The sequence below is a fragment of the Harpia harpyja genome, chromosome 9, assembly GCF_026419915.1.
Source record: "Harpia harpyja isolate bHarHar1 chromosome 9, bHarHar1 primary haplotype, whole genome shotgun sequence".
Lineage (NCBI taxonomy): Eukaryota > Metazoa > Chordata > Aves > Accipitriformes > Accipitridae > Harpia > Harpia harpyja.
In genome coordinates this window covers 36942314-36959729 of record NC_068948.1, presented here as the reverse complement: position 1 = coordinate 36959729, position 17416 = coordinate 36942314, and the positions used below count along the sequence as shown (strand labels likewise).

At 37.3% G+C, this 17416-nt stretch overlaps 1 protein-coding gene across 2 annotated transcripts in view; it reads right to left on the bottom strand.

Annotated features, from left to right (window-relative positions):
• Window positions 1–6811, bottom strand: part of ADGRD1 (adhesion G protein-coupled receptor D1) — a 159035-nt gene extending 152224 nt beyond the window's left edge. The window contains exons 1-3 of one of the 2 annotated variants that reach the window (XM_052797694.1): window positions 6128–6811; window positions 5998–6034; window positions 2647–2730 (exon numbers count right to left, since the gene is read on the bottom strand). In XM_052797694.1, the coding sequence (XP_052653654.1) occupies window positions 2647–2730; window positions 5998–6034; window positions 6128–6196 (190 nt within the window). In that variant the 5' untranslated portion in view covers window positions 6197–6811. The remainder of the gene's footprint in view (window positions 1–2646; window positions 2731–5997; window positions 6035–6127) is intronic. The other variant, XM_052797693.1, reaches the window with a different exon arrangement.
• Window positions 6812–17416: the final 10605 nt, after the last annotated feature.

Below are 17416 nucleotides of genomic sequence, written 5' to 3'. Positions count from 1 at the left end.
TCTGACAATGAAATTTTATTCTCTCTTTTTTTTTTTCTTATTTTGATAATGTAACAGTATCCTGCGCACTGTAATTTTTTACCCTGGACAGGCAACTAGAGCTTGATGGAAAGCCCATGAAAGTAGAGAGACAGTAATTTGGGATTTAGATCAACTGAGCTCCAGAAGGGAAAGGCAAATGCTCTTAAAAAACAGAATGTACCCAAAAACCTCAAGAGAAAAATGCATGGAAGGGGGTCAGATGAAAAACCTGAACACGGCCACATCTCTTTTTATTTGCTATATTTTAAGTTGATTGTTTCCCTTCAATTGCTTCTACTGCTGAGATAACCAAAAAATTAATTTGCTGACACTCTCACAACACAAACGCATTGAGAGATATAAATCTGGCTTCACACACAATGACTTCAACAAATAAAATGGATTAACATGACGGACAGATTATGATGCTTCAAGGATTTAAGAGGAGAACATGGAATGAAAATAATTGCATGATATGATGAGTGGGAAAACAAGAAAGACTAGCAATAAACAGAAGAGTTGTGTAATCAGGATGGTATCAAAAACAAGCAAATTGTCACTTGCATTAGATTACAACAATAAAGAAAACTTTACTTGTATATCAAAGTCGAATATCAGATAGATACATAAAACCTCTGCTGGAGGCAGTTGAAATAATATCTGTGTATTATAAGATACAACATAAGCAGCTGAGAAGAATTTGAACTATCCACTACAACATTAAGGAAAGAATTCAATGTTGTCAGAATTGCACTGCAGAGAAAAAGACTTTTGACTACTGGCATCCTCTGCAAATAATAGTGAGACAAAGTCCTCCAAACTTTTTTCAGCAAAGTCATGCAGCTGGCTCATTTATGAAGTTATTTAACACAATGTCATAATAGGAGTCAAAGGAGATTGCTCATGTGAGCCAGACCCATTCCTCTAAGTCAAGGTTTGTAGGATCAGGAACTTTATATGTTCTGCTTTATCTCTTCCAAGATACTACTGAAAAGATTTCTGAATTTTGCTGTAATAATGTAAAATTTAACATAATTTGAAAAATAATCTAACATCAATTGTCATTTTTCCAAGAGCTATATTTTATATATCGCTTTCAAGCACTTTCAAAACAACTTCATTGTAACGAGTGCCAAAACAGTGCTAGATATGGAGTGCTTTACTCTTCTTGAAAACATGTGAAGTCCAGTGTCGGAAAATTACTTTAACACACTGTTAGAGAACTCATATGGTAACCTTTTGTAAGAAAAATTATGATTCTATTGAAGTCAATAGGAATACTGCCATCAGCCTCTAACAGGAGCAGAATATTGCCCAGATTTATTTCTGGTCAGCCAATTTCATTCCTTTAAGAAACTTTGTGGAAAGATGTGTCAAAGTTTAAGCTTAAAATGCTTGAACACCTCTGGAATAAAAGGTTTTAGATATTTATGGAACTTTTTCCCACTTAGGAACAGAGATTGATATTGCCATTTTTGTGCAATAAATAGCAATAACTTTGCACTTTTGTAACATTTTTCATATAAGGTTGTAAAGGTCTAAATCCTGATTTAATCTTCTGCAGTGATCTTTCCAGGTGAAGATATTACAGTCACCAGTAGTAACACAGCAGCTATTCCTTGCACTAGTACAAACCAGTTTAGCTCAACTGCCAAGGTGGTCAGCCATAGTGTGAGAAATACTGGGGAATATACATCAGCCTAACTTGGAATTGGCTAAAATGTCAGAAGAGAAAAAATAGTTCGTGTGAAAATTACTAAAGGGACCTCTGAGCCTCAGAAGGAGGCAGAGCATAGCTGAAAATTTCATCTGAAAGGAATGGCCCTGCAAGCCCATAATGCTGCAATGGGATACAGTGGTTCAGTCGAAGCTCCATTAATTACATCACCTGCACATCCCCAGGAAGCCCCACCCCCCTTTTTGGTCCTAATGTGAAACATCAGAACCAGCAAACTGCTGAATCCAACCAGACTGCCTTTTAATATCATTCCCTCTGGGATCCTTCAGTCCTGACAACTGACTCTTTCAAACCAGTGGGAGTTTTGCCTTACCAAAACTCTCTTGATTTTGCCCTATTGGAAAAAGAATTTGAACTAATGCTGCAATATTGCTTTTAAGGAAACACCCAAAAGCAGATAAAAATGAGTAAGAAGTATTCAGATAAGAGCTTACACTTCTTTTTCTACAGATACTACCTGCAATTTTCAGAATTGCATGAAGAATTTGGGCATTTAACTCCTTCCTAAAAGCAAAAAGAAGCAGGCATCTTCACTGCTGGCATAGCCAAAGATCTCAGTCACTGAGTGTATTAGTGCATGTTATGCATGTACCAAACCAACTAATAACAATGTGATTTCAATGACTCTTTGGATCATAAACCTTTTCTCTTTATAACCTTAACAATGCATAGACAGCCCATAAAGTGTCTGAGAATACTCTATAAAAATCAGTTCACAAATACAATATCATTTGGAAATGGGAGCACTGCAAAAACATTAACTGAAAAAAAAATCTCAACTGCTGTGGTAGAAAAGCTAACCCCTTTCATTTCTCCTGCTCCCTTTGTGCTTACAAACTGCCACAAATACTTATGTTATTGCCATTGTCAACGAATCCTTTGTCTACCTCCATTCGTATCCCGAAACTCATGAATTCCATCCACATCTTCCAGTGGCCAGTAATGGGAAGCTGATGCGAGAACTTTGAACCCTTTCAAGAAACACAGATGAAAAGGTTGTTAAAGTAAGGACCAACAAGGAGTGTAATAAGTCTCCACAAAAGAGAACAATAAAGGAGGTCAATAGGTTAAGTAAAACAAGGTATTTTATGTAAATCAAGTATGGCACATAAGCGAGATCATAAATCAAAATGGCAGAGTAGATTAAAGCCATATATCATCTGATTGACCACTGCCGAAAACTTGTTTTTAAAACTCAGCTGATTTTTACTGTAATTGCACTTAAAATGCATAACAATCTCCGACTAAATCTCTGCTAGTGTATCAGGCAGCATTCGTTGAAGTAACAGTTGAGGAGTCATTCAAGAGTAATTTCAAGATTTTACCAGGATTTTAAACACACTGTGGATAGTACGAAGCACCGAGAAGTGAATGCACAGGGGAATGTTTAGCCTCTATAGCATACTACTTCTGCTCCTGCTTCCTCCATAGGTAACTCAACGCTCTGCAGTTCAAGGGAGTAGAAAATGCTAGAGAGCTCCCAGGAATCTTATCCTCTCTCCAAAACCCAGTGGAAAACCAGTGCATAACACATCAGACAACAGAGAGAGCAAGTATTTATATTACACCGTATCTGTAGTTCTTTGCCCTATAATCATTTTTCGTTCCCAAGCAATCTTTCAAGAACCTGAGGTGCGAAGCTGATAGAGGTAAGTTTGTTAAAAACCACTTCAGCTGTCATATAACATACAAAAGCTCCTCACACCTAGTGTGCAAGCTGAAACAAATCACAAGCAGTGTCCTTTGACATTTACAGTTTATCCCACACCTTTCTTCACTCTTGAGATCAAAACAGCTTGCATATTTGATAATTATTCTATCATTTTAACATCCTGATTACAAACAGGATTTCTTTATTATGGATATGAAGGTGCAAAAATTTTATTTCCATCCTTAAACTGCCTAGCCCCAACAGTGGAGATCAGTTTGATGTCCTCCATCCTCGTGGTATAGTTTCAGAGCTGTGATGGACAGAACCCTAAGGTTCTTTTTAAGAGTGCAGACCTGAGAAAATTGCTAAACATCACAACAAGCAATTGTAGACCTGAGAGCACGGAACTAAAAGCAGCTCTGCATCTTGTGAAGATACACGAACTACTTAGACTTACTTCCAAGCTCAGCTATACCAAAGATAGCTAAGAAATGATTCATAATTGACCAGGATCTGTTGTTGGCCCACCTAACTAGAAATGTTTGTAGTTGTCATAGAGGTTTTCCTGCAGAGAGCTAGCATGAGCATAAATAGATAAGATGAGGATGTCTTTAGAGAAATGGATGAGATTCTATGGCTATATGTTTCTTTTGAATATTTGGAAGATACAGAGAAAGGCACAACTGCTAAAAAAAGCAGAAAGCTACCGACAACATAAGAGAATAATGATACAGAACAAGCATGTACAAAACCCATCTGAAAATTCCAAGCAACCCAACTAAGCTGAGCATGGCAAGGCACATTGAGGAAATGGGATATAGGAACAAGGTGTTTTGCATTTACATAAACTAAATCTGGGTACGTGCTTAGTTCTATCTTCAAAGAACATATCCTGGCTGCTGCAAAAGAAATGAAAGTTATTAATTTCTATGGTATTAAAAGCATCCACATAGGCTACCTGTGCTAATATACCTCCACCCAACTTTCATCAAACTACCAGTTCCAGAGCACAGAACATGCCTGCTGTTTCACAGCGTACTTATATGCAAATATCTCTTGCTCCCATTAACATCTCCCTTTTGTATCAGGGAAAGGTACGGATTAAAGTTAAGGGAGGTGGTAGGAAAAAAACTGAGAAAAATAGAAAAGAAAAATCCCAGGAGAAAATTATTTGATGCCAAAAAACTGCATCACAACATGACACAAATCTTTTAGTAGTAGTAGTAGCTGCAGCATCACGACAAAGTCATTACCATGGTTGGTGTCGAACTCATAAGGAGAAGCCATATTCTAAGGAGCTTACATTTAAAAGCTGGACAAAAACGGGGGGGAAAAAAAGGGAAGGGAAATAGATATACAGCAAAGTGCCTTGCTGAGAGCCACGCTGCATGTCAGTGGCTTTCCCAGCTCCCAGTTCTGAACTATATAAAGCCATGTTGTTACCCCACTTCCAGCCAATCAGCCCTGAGAAGACCTCTGAAAACAAATACCTGTTGCTTTGAATTCAACTTATACTTGCAATATCCTTTCAATAGGTAACCACACTGTGTTTAGAACAAAATCACAGGACTTGTTTACAGCCTAGTTCAAATCCAGAAAGCATTGCTCGCAGTTATGCCTACACACACACGCTATACTACAAAATAAACTTTGGGTAACTTGCCCCCTTATAGCAGGAGGCTTTTTCCCCCATTATTGTTCCATCAGCTAGAAGCTAGTGATCCTCATCTATAGGAAATGAGGCTGTATTTCTTTGTTTTTGAGTGAAGGTAGAACAAAAGAAACTAATCGGGCTGAAGCTACTGCAATAGCAGACAATATGGCTTTTCCGCATTGTTCTGTATTTTATTTGAAAATAATTACATATGGTTAAAACTTAAAAGCACAAAGCAATACATGAATTGGTAAAGCAGTAAAATTGTACTCGTACACCACCATGAGGCTTGAGGTTAAACTATTTATATAAACACAAGAATTCTGCAGTTACACACAGAGACCCCAAATAACTTTGAGTAAGTTTTTTCTACACTGAAAACAGATGATAGATCCTTAATATGCTCTATAACCGATTTAAACTTAAGCATGAAGGCTGGGAGGAGGGTAGATGCCTTGAAGCCATGCCAAAGTACTGCAAAGTATACAAAAGCTCGCATATCTAACTGTAAATGATTGAATTGAAAATGCTGAACAGCAAGACATTGAGGAAAAAAAAGAAAATAGTCTGTGTAGAGGTCTGATTCAGAAACTCATGCTCAAAAAAAGTAATAATAAACAAACAGTGTATATAGGATTTTTCTACATATCAAATACAAGCCATTTTTCTCCAAATACATTTCTATGCAGAATATTTAGCAGGTAGGTTACTGAATTTAAAATAACTGGGACAGTACGATACTTTACACTATTACATTTTTAATACAGAGCTGACATTCAAACGTAGGATCACAGTTTCTTTGGAGCTACTAAGAAAATGAAAAATACAAACCAGAAAATGAAAAATACAAACCAGAAAATGAAAAATACAAACCAGAAAAGCAAATAAATATTTAAGCACATTGTCATAAAATGTAAATAGAACATTCCTTACCTGGGTGTTTGGGTAGCTGGGAATAGTTTCCATACACCTGCACATAAAACATTAAATAATGAGATATAGTGAGGCAAAACTTAAGAGGAATCCAAATATATCTCAATAGTGACCATATTAAGAACATTACCTGATATTTGTACTGAAATAAAATCAGCAAAGAATAATGACAACAGAGCAGAGATAATAAATTCTCCATGGTCTATTTAAGGTTAAAAGTACAACTGAAATCAAATTCCTGTAAGATTTCAATCATAAGTTTTCCTTTGCTACTTTTTGCATTAAAAGGGACATTTTCCATGCAGGTTCAAGAAGTCTGTTCCTTCAGTGGTGGCAAAATATCCTTCCAGACCCTTTAAGTAGTATTTGCTTGCTTCACACTTTGATCTCTTCATTTAACTATAAATAAATTACCGTGCTTGGAGGAAAATTAAAAGAAATGTGCATCAGATCCGAAAGTTGTACTGTTCCACGGAAAGAAGTCAAGTATTTCTGTTACAATCTGTGCCAAAAAGAAAAGATCTTGTTTTCAACCTTCTTCCTATGGTTGTCTTTTCCTTTCAATTACTTTCACATTGTCAGAGATCTGAAGCCAGTTTTAGTTCTGCTAGCAAGAAAATGTACTTCCTTATAGCACATAGGGCATATAACTCTCACTATTTCCTCAGAAACTGAGCTGAAAAGAGTTGCTAACTCCTCGCTTGTCCAGCTCACGTTTGCACCTCCATCCCAGATCTTTTTGGGTGGAGAGCAAGTCTGAGTGATGTCATGCTTTCTTCTCAAACTTTGTCCCATTCTGGTACTCTATTTATATCACGTTGCTGCTGTCTCTTTTCTGGGTCCTAACACCAGCCAGCTAGGAACAAGTGGAAATAAGTCAATGTGGTTCAGCAAAAAGAGATTACTGCTCTTAGCAATCTGCATACTTAAAGAAGAATCAAAGCCAGAACAAGTGTTCATAAGTCAAATGCTTAAGAAAAATAAAACAGGTTTTGGACAGAAATTTGTGAAGGAAAACTAAGATCTATTTATTAAAATAACTGACTGTATGTCTGTCTAAAGAAGCGTGACCTTTAAAAAATATTGCTTAAATCACATGGCACTCTGAGGGATTAATTTTACTACGTCTCTATCAAGAAGGGGAAACTGAGGCATTAGCCATTTCACACATTTTCTCAAAGTTACACAACAGAACAAGTAAAAGAACTAGGAAAATACTTTTATAGTGGCCATTTTTTTAAATAAAACGTAATGACATATAAGTATTTTTATAAGAACCTCCTAATTACACTCTGACCTATGTCACATATATTAACCATCATTTTATATGTAAAAGAGAAACAGCAGCTAGGACTAGGTAATATTCTTCATTTAATCTTCTCCTCTATGGCAAAATTTTCTTTTCAGTTCCCTCCAAGTTCTTTTTTATTTTCAGTGAAATAAACTGAAAGAGTAATATTTTAAACAAAATTTGATAAGCTTTCCATCCCTGTTCATCTCTCCCCTGCATTTCCATATCCACCCCTTCTTTATTCTCACACAAGCCATTTAAAGGCGATGCAGGCAAGATCAGGAACTAAAAATCAGAATCAGACCGTGCTTATCAATCAGCAAAATTCAAATTCTTTTATTTACCTTTTCTTTTGCCAAAAGCTATGTCAGTAGATTAGATCTTATTTTCAGCCCCAGATGCTTACTCATGCAGCTCATCTCCCTAAAATCAATGGACACACGAGATACTGATCTATAGAAAAGTGATCATGCATTCCTGTTTCCACGCATGCCACTGCCCCTCTAGGACTTATCTTCTGACCTAGTTATCCTTCCCTCCCCTCCCATCCACTTCATGACTCTTGGTCCCATCTCTTCGGGTCCTTATATCAGCCTATATTTGCCTGGTCCCTTTTCTTAGCTCTATTCCTTCCAGTATATTAGCCCTCTTACATGCCTACTTCTTAATCACAACTTCTGCACCAAACTCTTGGCTAGAGTTGATTGTAACTTTCAGGATGAAGCAGTTTTCCACTGACACTTTATATAGAGATTATACAGCTGGAAGCCCAGCAAGTCTGATAGTAGCTGTGGCCCTGATTTACCCAGCTGGCTCCCCGGATGTATACTGGACTTCTGAAGGTTCTGGAGGTAACTAGTTCCTTGCAGATGACTGGCAAGTAGAAGGGACTCCAGGGTCGAAGGACTGAAGAGATCACAACTAATTTTGGAAACCTTAAAGACATTCATGCTGCTTGAATGCTTCAACGTCACCAAAGTTTAACATTAAAAAATTTCAGTATTGAAATAAAATGAGTATTTTGTTTGTAACACTGATTTAGGACAACAAAATAATTTTGAAAATTTTTAATTTCAGTTCCTACAAAAATTCAGCTTCCCACTTCGTTATAACCAGTCTGACTTTTGCTTATTTCCCTGTAGGTTTTTTTATACTCCTTCCTCTTTACTGTTAGCCACAAACTCCTCTATATCCTGAAGGAAGAGGAGGAATTCTGCATCACATACTGACAAGTAGAGCCACCCTTAGAAATAATAGAGAGCTGTCACCAAAAATCCTGAGAAAAGCTAAAATGTAAAAAGAGAAAGACAGGAATTTGAAATATTTGCCAAGAGGGGCCTGTCAAGGGAAAGAATATGCTTACCAAAACAATTGTGAGAATCCAAGCAAACATGTTCACTGCCAAAAATTTCTGTGGAAACAGCAAATTGCAACCAGACATTGGAGATTATTTGCAGAAACAAATTCCGAATTTATTCCTGTGATCTTCTGGAAACCTGATCTGAAAAGTCACACTGCTCCCACCGCAGACCAGAGGCAGCACCAGGCATCTAGCGTGCAAACCAGAGTTAACTGATCCAACACATTGAAGGCAAACAATCACAGTGGATTGCTCTTGAAGAACCTGTGGATTAAATAACATTCATTTAAAGTACTCGCATGTCAATAAAAGCACAAAGGTCTGCATATGCTGGGTAACTGGGCAGCCGGCGCTGAGCCCGCTGGAGAGGTTTCTCCCCAGCTCAGCTCTCCCACCCTGCTGCCCTGGGGCCCTACTAAGGGAGTAAGGAAGGAGAAAGCTGTAACCCCCCCGTTACAGTACTGGGGGGGTGCGTGAAAGGCCTCTAGCTTTTCTGTCCCACTTAAGCAGAGAGCAAGAAAAAGGCCAGGGAGCTTGGACATTTGCTGACAGGTAGAATAAGTTCCCTAAACAGAACAGAAAGCCTGATGATCTGTAGCAGCAATCAGAGGCTTGCAAACAGCACTGGGAAATTATATGCCCCAAGTTTCTCTCTCTTTTTTTCCCCCCCCTTTCCTTTTTTTTTTTGAGGGGGGGGGGGGAGGCTTTCAAAGGAAAAGGTTTAACATAAAAGATCAGTCGTTATATGTTGGTTGCAACACTTTCACAGCAATGTGAGTGTGACCTATCATGCAATAATTAAACTTAACTTTCAGTTTCAGCTTTCCCAGTTCACCTCATGTTCAGCAGGATGATTATATTATTGAAACAGAAAATTAGCAAACGCTGTAGCCGACATTTACCAGGAAATGAAAAATAACCTCAAGTTAAAAATCTTTATTGCTAACTATGTAAATACAAGCAGAGAGAATAATCCTTTAAAGAATGTTTTACGCTGCAGAAGACAAACAATCTGTAATACAGTTTTCTTTCTTTGTTTTCATTGGAATCATTAACTTCCCACAAGAGAGCTGGGACATAATTGGGATTGAAATGTTTTAACAAACATCTTAGGAGTATTTTAAGAATAAATCTGACATCTAGATTTTGTAAAACTACTCTAACATCATAGTCTCTACTAATACACCAATAAATATTCTGGATTAAAATGACTCCCTGGTCAAATTATTTCTCTGCCAGTAATAGAAATTATTAACAAGGTGATTACAGCTGATATATCAACACCCATTCACTCAAATTTGAAATTTTAGTGCTAACTTTTCTGGCTTGTTACAGACATCCAAGGTAAGTAGTTGTAGAGCTGACTATTTAATTCACTTACACAAAACCCCCCACAGTTTTGTAAACTAATTCAGCTGTCCTTTGCTACAGGGAACATCTAGGGCAACTCTACCAGCTCTCTTGGAACTACTCAGATGTACATAGGTGCAATTGGATTAGATTTGCACACCTACAAGGAACCAGAACAAGATCCTGCGCCAAACTTTCCACCTTGTCAATACACACCTTTATACCAGCACAGTTATTTTTGTAATGAGTATAAATTATTTACTCTCAGAACTCTAAAGCAGAGGCAGTTTCACAGATAAAGGGGCCACCTCTAACACAGTTTATTACCTTTTCTTCATACGATCTTATTCCAATGTAGAATTGTGAGCCCATACCAATGAAGAGTTTTGGTTGTTTTTTTTTATCATCACTTTGGTGATGAAAAAGTCATTCCTAAACCTATGAAGTTGGCCTTGGACAGGACTATAGCAATGGGAAGGTCTTGCACTAGCTCTCAGACCAAGTTTGAGATATTCCCTACAAAAGCAACCTTGGCACCGTGTTTAGAAACTCTTGCAGTGCTCACACTCAACAGGAAGGTCAAGGGCTTGGTGAACAAAGTCCTCTCTCCCTCTAGTTACTGTACAAGGACGAAATACAATACAGGATAAAGAACCTGTCCCTGCTGATAACTGCACTCCCAACATTTGATGGAGAAGCAATCAGTGTCATTCACCTGGTCCTTCTTTGACTTGCACATCCCTGTCCCACAACCTCTGTCTGACACCTTCCTAAGCCAGGGACTGCACCCTCAGCTGCTCCATTACCCTTTTTCCCCCCATTCTAAGGTTTAACTGGCTGCAACTGAAGCCACTTTACCACAGTTCAAACAAACATAAACACCCAGGACCAAGAGTTAAATTGACAGTACAGCTTATAGGTAAGAGAGTTCAAAACTCATTTCTTTCTACTAGCTATATCTCCTGTATTCAAAGGCTGTGGGTATCAGTGTCTGCAATGCAGACTAAAAGCTGTCTCTTCCATTGTATGGCTCATTTCAGCCTTTCAAAGGAGCTATGGCTCAGTCTACACCAGCTCAACCCATAGTCACTAAGACTACAACTTCTACTTTGATTTTTAAAAGAAGCTATCCCCATATCATGACAGACAGGTCCATCTTGCATTTAGCAGTACTTAAAAGCACCGTAGTTTGAAGGGTTGGGTTTTTTCCTTTTCCAACCTCTCATTTCTTCTTTGAAGGGAACTAAAAACGATCAGTAGAGTGAATTGGCTGAAAATATTTCTCTCGAAGTATTTTGTATGTAGGTCATGCCTTTTATTAGGTATCTCAAAAGACTTAGCACGTAGTTGAGTAGCTCTCATTTTTATAGTGTAGGTAATTTATATCATAAACAAAAATTTAAAACGGAGGCAATAATTATGTGATTTGAAGAGAACTGCTCATCCAGGTGAACTGGTTATCCAGAACAAAATACTGCACATTGGTTAATATTTAGATTAGTAGTTCCAGCACATTCGTCATATTGTCACAAGTTTTGCTTATTTAAAACAACTACTGCTGTTGAAGCAGCTTCTTTCAATTTTAGCAAATAAGTCCTTTTCTTCCTCAAAAAGACAATTTTCTCCTTTTTTTTTAGGATTTAACACCATCTAAAGATGGCCATTGTTCCAGGCTGCCCAAAACAAATTCTTAATAACATCTTCATACAGGAAAAAAAAAAAAAAAAAGAAAAAATCATTTGCCAGCTGCACCACCCTTAAACAGATTGAAGAATATGTTTCCTTCCCTGTGTTCTTCCTTGGTGTATTACAATAAAATCATGATGATAAGCATTACTAATTGGCAAAATAACTATGGAAGATTCACTTTAAAAGACATAACACTAACTCCCTGGTTCTAGAGAAAAGCAGGAAAATACAAATCTCACTCAAAGACAGAAGATTGTTGCTTAAATTGCCAGCTTGTTTAAAAAAAGCAACAATTTATTATTTTAAATAGTATCATCGTTATATTAATCTGTATTGATGTATAGGATGAGGAAGAGGCAGAAAAGGCTGAGTCCTGCTTTCTTAAGATTCCCAGCACACAAATCCTCTCTTTTCCTCATGGGATGTAGCGCAGATACAGCTGTGGTAACATACTATAGCACTTTTCTTGTGTGCTGGAAGAATTACATGGCGTCTGTTCTCAGGCATTTAACAACTACACACCCCTTTTCATTGTTATCCCTTAGATAATGCACATCAGGGCTATACTTAACTACCAGTGAAAATCTAGTCTATGGTAAGTTTTGTTTAAACTGAGAAATTGCACAGCCTCCTGTGCTTGCATAACTCAAGACTCTGCAATTCTAAGCAAACCCAAAATATACAACTGAGGGGGGTTTTAGTTCTTATTTTGAAAACTGTTTATTCTTGCAGATGTGTCATCATCTCATGTTACCATACTAAGCTCTCCATAGACAGCATTTGCTACAATCTCTGTAACATTCTTTTAAATGTTAACCGTGTACTAAACTGTGGATGCCTACAAGTGAACAACAGTAGGAAGTACCTTGTACCCATTTTCTTTGAACATTAAAAAAAAAAAGTAGTAAATATTTGGTCCCTTTTCTTTTAGCACTTTCCCAACCAAATAGCTAGCAAATTTAACAGAAGGGGTTTTTTTCGGTTTGTAAGTTTTCTCTAGGACTGCAAAAATTGGTCAGCAGCATTGGTTGCTTCTCTTTACATTGAAACTTTGAAAAGAATAAACCATGCATGAAGTGCATTTTTATTAGAAAGAGAAAAGAAAGTTGTATAGTTAAAATTAAGAATATGTTTTCTTAACAACAAAAGCGTGGCTGTAGCCCTTATAGTAGCAGAAACAAAAAAACCTGTGGGTGGCACAGGCCAGCAAGCATGATCTATTATAACCAAGGATCTAATCGGTTTTGGTTGCTACACTATGCCAAAGCTCACTACAGCTTCACTTCTATTACTCTTTGTGCAATACTTAATACATTATTGAGCTACAGAACTCAAATACTTATTTCTGCATTAAGAACTAATACAAAATTTAATTTTATTTCATATCTACCTTTTCAAGTCACCTATTGGAAAGATGTTGGGTTGGGATTTTTTTGTTTTTGTTTTGGGGGGGTTTCAATCAATCAGAAATGAACTCATAGGCTTTAAATTCCCTGGAAAGAGCCATCATTTCTAAGGTTCATACACTGCCTAGACTAACAACAGTCTCTTCTGGGTCTCAAACTTAGGTGCAACAACTGTCAAAATAATAAACATGAATGGATGCGTGTTCTGTATTTACACACAATATAACACACAAATAATTCACTACATATATGCAGGTTAAGAAACAGATGACTAAGCAAGTCCTTCCTGAGAAAAATAATTTGGTGTGCTTGGGGTGGGGGGGTGTCACCAGCAGAAGAGGGGTCAGGAGTGACAAGCCAGGAAGTACAGAAGGTCATACGAAGAGAATCAAATTTGTTTTGCCACACTCATTGCAGAGGAATAAGAGGTAGTAAGGCTTGGTATTAGTGTAGAACAATGTAGTGAAGGCTAGAAAGGGCTGTGCAATCTGCATTATTGGATGTCCTGAAGGACAGGCTTGCCAAACACTGGTCAGAGATACTATAAAACAGTCAGTCTCACCTTGCAGCCTGATGATGAGCTAAATTAGTTCTTTTGGTCCATTCCAACTGTATTTTGCCATGATTCCGTGACTTCTGAGATCACCGATGTATTTGTATATTCTCATTTTTTCCTCATAGTTAAAACAATATTAACTTTGGCTAGCATCAACACTAAGATTATCAGTGCAAATCCTGAAATACAATAAATTTGAATTTCCAATACATAGCAAAAGAAATATCCACACAAAAACCCTTGAGGAATTATAAAGAACAATTTCAATTAAAAAAACAAAAACAAAACAAAACACCAGAATAAAAGCAAGACCTTCTAGACCTTATGGGAAAGGATTATGCATAAAGATTTTGTCCAGGCTATACAAGCTAGTATTGCCTTTGAAAGAATGCATGGTATGGGAGGGAAACAGAAGTTGTACTAGCATAAGAAACAGTTACAAATACATACAGATTTTATTAGCATCTGTATTACTGTGATTAATGTGAGGATGATTCTTGATAAAGTGCAGCTTCTCAGAGTTGTGACTTTCACTAGCACCAACATAGTGCTGAATGAGCAGCTATCAAATGTGATGTAACAAGCTATTTCATGAGCTCTTAACTAGGCACCCAACTCTGGTAGGAATCCACCTGCACAAAGATTGCTGCTGATGAGCAACTCAGATGCTTCTCAGATGCATGAAGAACCACAAAAGCTATGAAAAAAGCTTCATAGGTAGAAGAATTTCAGGCATTACAGTTCTTATTTGCACAATGCCATCTAACTGTCCTGGTTTCAGCTGGGGTAGAGTTAGAATTTTCTTTCTAGTAGCTGGTGTAGTGCTATGTTTTGGATTCAGTATAACATTGATAACACACTGCTGTTTTCAGTTGTTGCTAAGTAGTGTTTATACTAAGTCAAGGATTTTTCACCTTCTCATGCCCAGCCAGCAAAAAGGCTGGAGGGGCACAAGAAGTTGGGAGGGGACACAGCCAGGACACCTGACCCAAACTGGCCAAAGGGGTATTCCATACCATGTGACATTATGCCCAGTATATAAACTGGGGGGAGTTGGTGGGGGGGCAGGTGGAGGCAGGGGGGCAGGGCAGGCAGATCACTGCTGGGGAACTAACTGGTCAGCATCAGCAAGTTGTGAGCAATTGCGTTGTACATCGCTTGTTTTGTATGTTCCAATTCTTTTATTATTATTATTTTCTTCCTCTCTGTCCTATTAAACCGTCTTTACCTCAACCCATGAGTTTTACCTTTTTCCTTCCTATTCTCTCCCCCATCCCACTGGGTGGGTGGGGAAGCGAGCCAGCAGCTGCGTGGTGCCTAGTTGCTGGCTGGGGTTAAACCACAACACTGACAAAAGATGATCAAAGGGTGGCAGTGGCCACTGTGTGACTCTGGTCCCTAGGACACATCCTTTGGCAACATTAGTCAGAAAGTAGACCACATTCATGAAAATATTGCATGAAGTTTTCTTTGAGTTGATTATACTGAAAAGGACAAACTGAACAGTTCAGATTGAAGAAAAAGCAAACAAACAAAAACCCTGGAGCTAATTCAACAAGGCTAACACTATCATGGAAAAATATTTTTCCAATTAAGAAAATGAGAAATTGCTGGTCAGTGCCAGAAAACAAAATACAGCTTTTTGGCAATAAAATTTAGGGCTTATCAGATGAAAATACTTTTATCATGCTTTATATGTAATGCTAAGCTGACTTAATTTATATCTTCTTTCTGAAAGAAAACATTAAGAGCCTGATGATTCAAAGACCAAGTAAGCAAGTCAATAACATCAAACAGCAAATTATACATTTAAGTTTTCTTTGGATGAGGTCCCAATTACTAATTAATGGTTATCGGATTACTCTTTATTGTCTATTTACTGTATCATCCTGTTCATTAGACTTTTTTTGTATTGTGGTAGTGCCTTTAACATCTTACTCCATACACTGAAGAAAACATTTGATTTTTTGCAAAAGAGTTTAGGCTTTTGTGCAAATCCCAAAGACTTAGTTTAATCAAATCTTTGATTATCTGAGCCTTAACATCAAGCTTACATAAAATTGGGTAATTGTATAAATAAAACATTATACAAATTCTTTTTTATGTGATTAAGCCAAATCTTATTTGCCAAAAGCCAGTGCCTGTAACCGCATATTTTCTGGTGTCATTCAGGTAGTCAGATTTTCTTAATTCAGAAGTATTTCACCATGATAAAGTTTCGCCTTTGGAATTTGTCCCAGTTTTTCTCTTACAATCTTACTTAATTCTCTCTTGCTTTTCTGGGTAAAAGCAACTCCATGAAAGTTTCATTCAATTGCTTTGTGAAAAAAGTTTACTAGCACAAATGGAGAATACACCCAGAAGCCAATCTGCAAATTACTTCTCAGTAAGAACATCTGAGCCTATTATAGATGTACATATTAAAGACTTTTCATTCTATGGGGAATAACACAGTTCCCGTCTTCCGTAGTTTCTTACTTTAGGTCTAAGTGGCAAAAGCAGAAATCAGAGCACCGGCTAAAATGTTGGCAGTAGCTTCCAAATCTGCACTCTTATTAAGATCTGAAGAGTCATCAAATCTGATATGCAACCCATTAATTAAAAGCATGAAAACTGAATTCCAGAATTAAGATCCAGACTAAGCCCCGCAATTTCAGATACTGAGTCTTTGGAGTTTTAGCTCTCCATTGATAGAAGGTCAATACATAAACCAAACCCTAGCATAAATTCTCTTCCATGCACTCTCTTGACCACTGTGACTCCTATTGGTTTGTTCCTCACTCTGCTGTAATGCTTAATAATCTGACTAGAGAAATCACTTACATCTGTTGGCTGCAACAGCCATCCCAAAGATCCTGAAATCACAAGACACACCCTGGAATCATGGAACTGGCTAAAAACACATTTTCAAAACAATAAACAAAAGAAAAAAGTCCCATTTGTATCTGTTCCTGTTCTTAATGCATACTGGAGGAAAGCAAACTAAAATAAAATCAACCACTCAAAATGTGATTTTGACTATGAAAATGGGTATCATATGGAGATCAAAAAAATCCCTTTTCTTTTTCTAGAGGATTTGTCAGTCTTGGTGATTTTCATAGGCTCCTTAACTGTCATTTTCAGATGTCATTTGCAGCTAAAGACAACTGATGTGACCTTCTTCAGATCCTTTTTAATTAGTGAGAAATACTGATTTTTCAAGAGATTGTTTCCCTTCTTTCTCTTGGGCTCTAAACCATTTTTAGCACATGCAAAGTCACCTGGGATGAAGAGCAGGAGACAAAATCATCAAGGAATATCTACCACATCAACATTCACATCTGTAGAATTAAATGAGAAAAACAGTTCTGTAGTCAAGCCAGTACTTGTGAAAATAGCATTACAAAACTTACCATGTCAGATTTTAAATAGCCAGTGATATATGCTATGTATTTACAAGTAGGATTTATCCATTGCTCAGAGCAGATAAAAGCATTAGTCCTCTGCTAGCGGTAAACCACTAGTAGCAAATGTCCACTCAATAGATGTCAACAGCAACCAAAATACAAATAAATTTTGAAAGCATAATTAACCCAAGCAGATAGCATTACTTTCTTCTATCAGTTTTACAAAGGCAGAAGAGAAGGTTTTATACCTATATGTTTTCATTTACATTTATTCCTCAAGGCTGATATAGAAGATTTACATTAAAAATAAAAGTATTGTTTCATGTGTTGTACTGAAGCTTCCAGGTCAGGACATGGTCTTAGTTGTAAAAGGCACTGTAT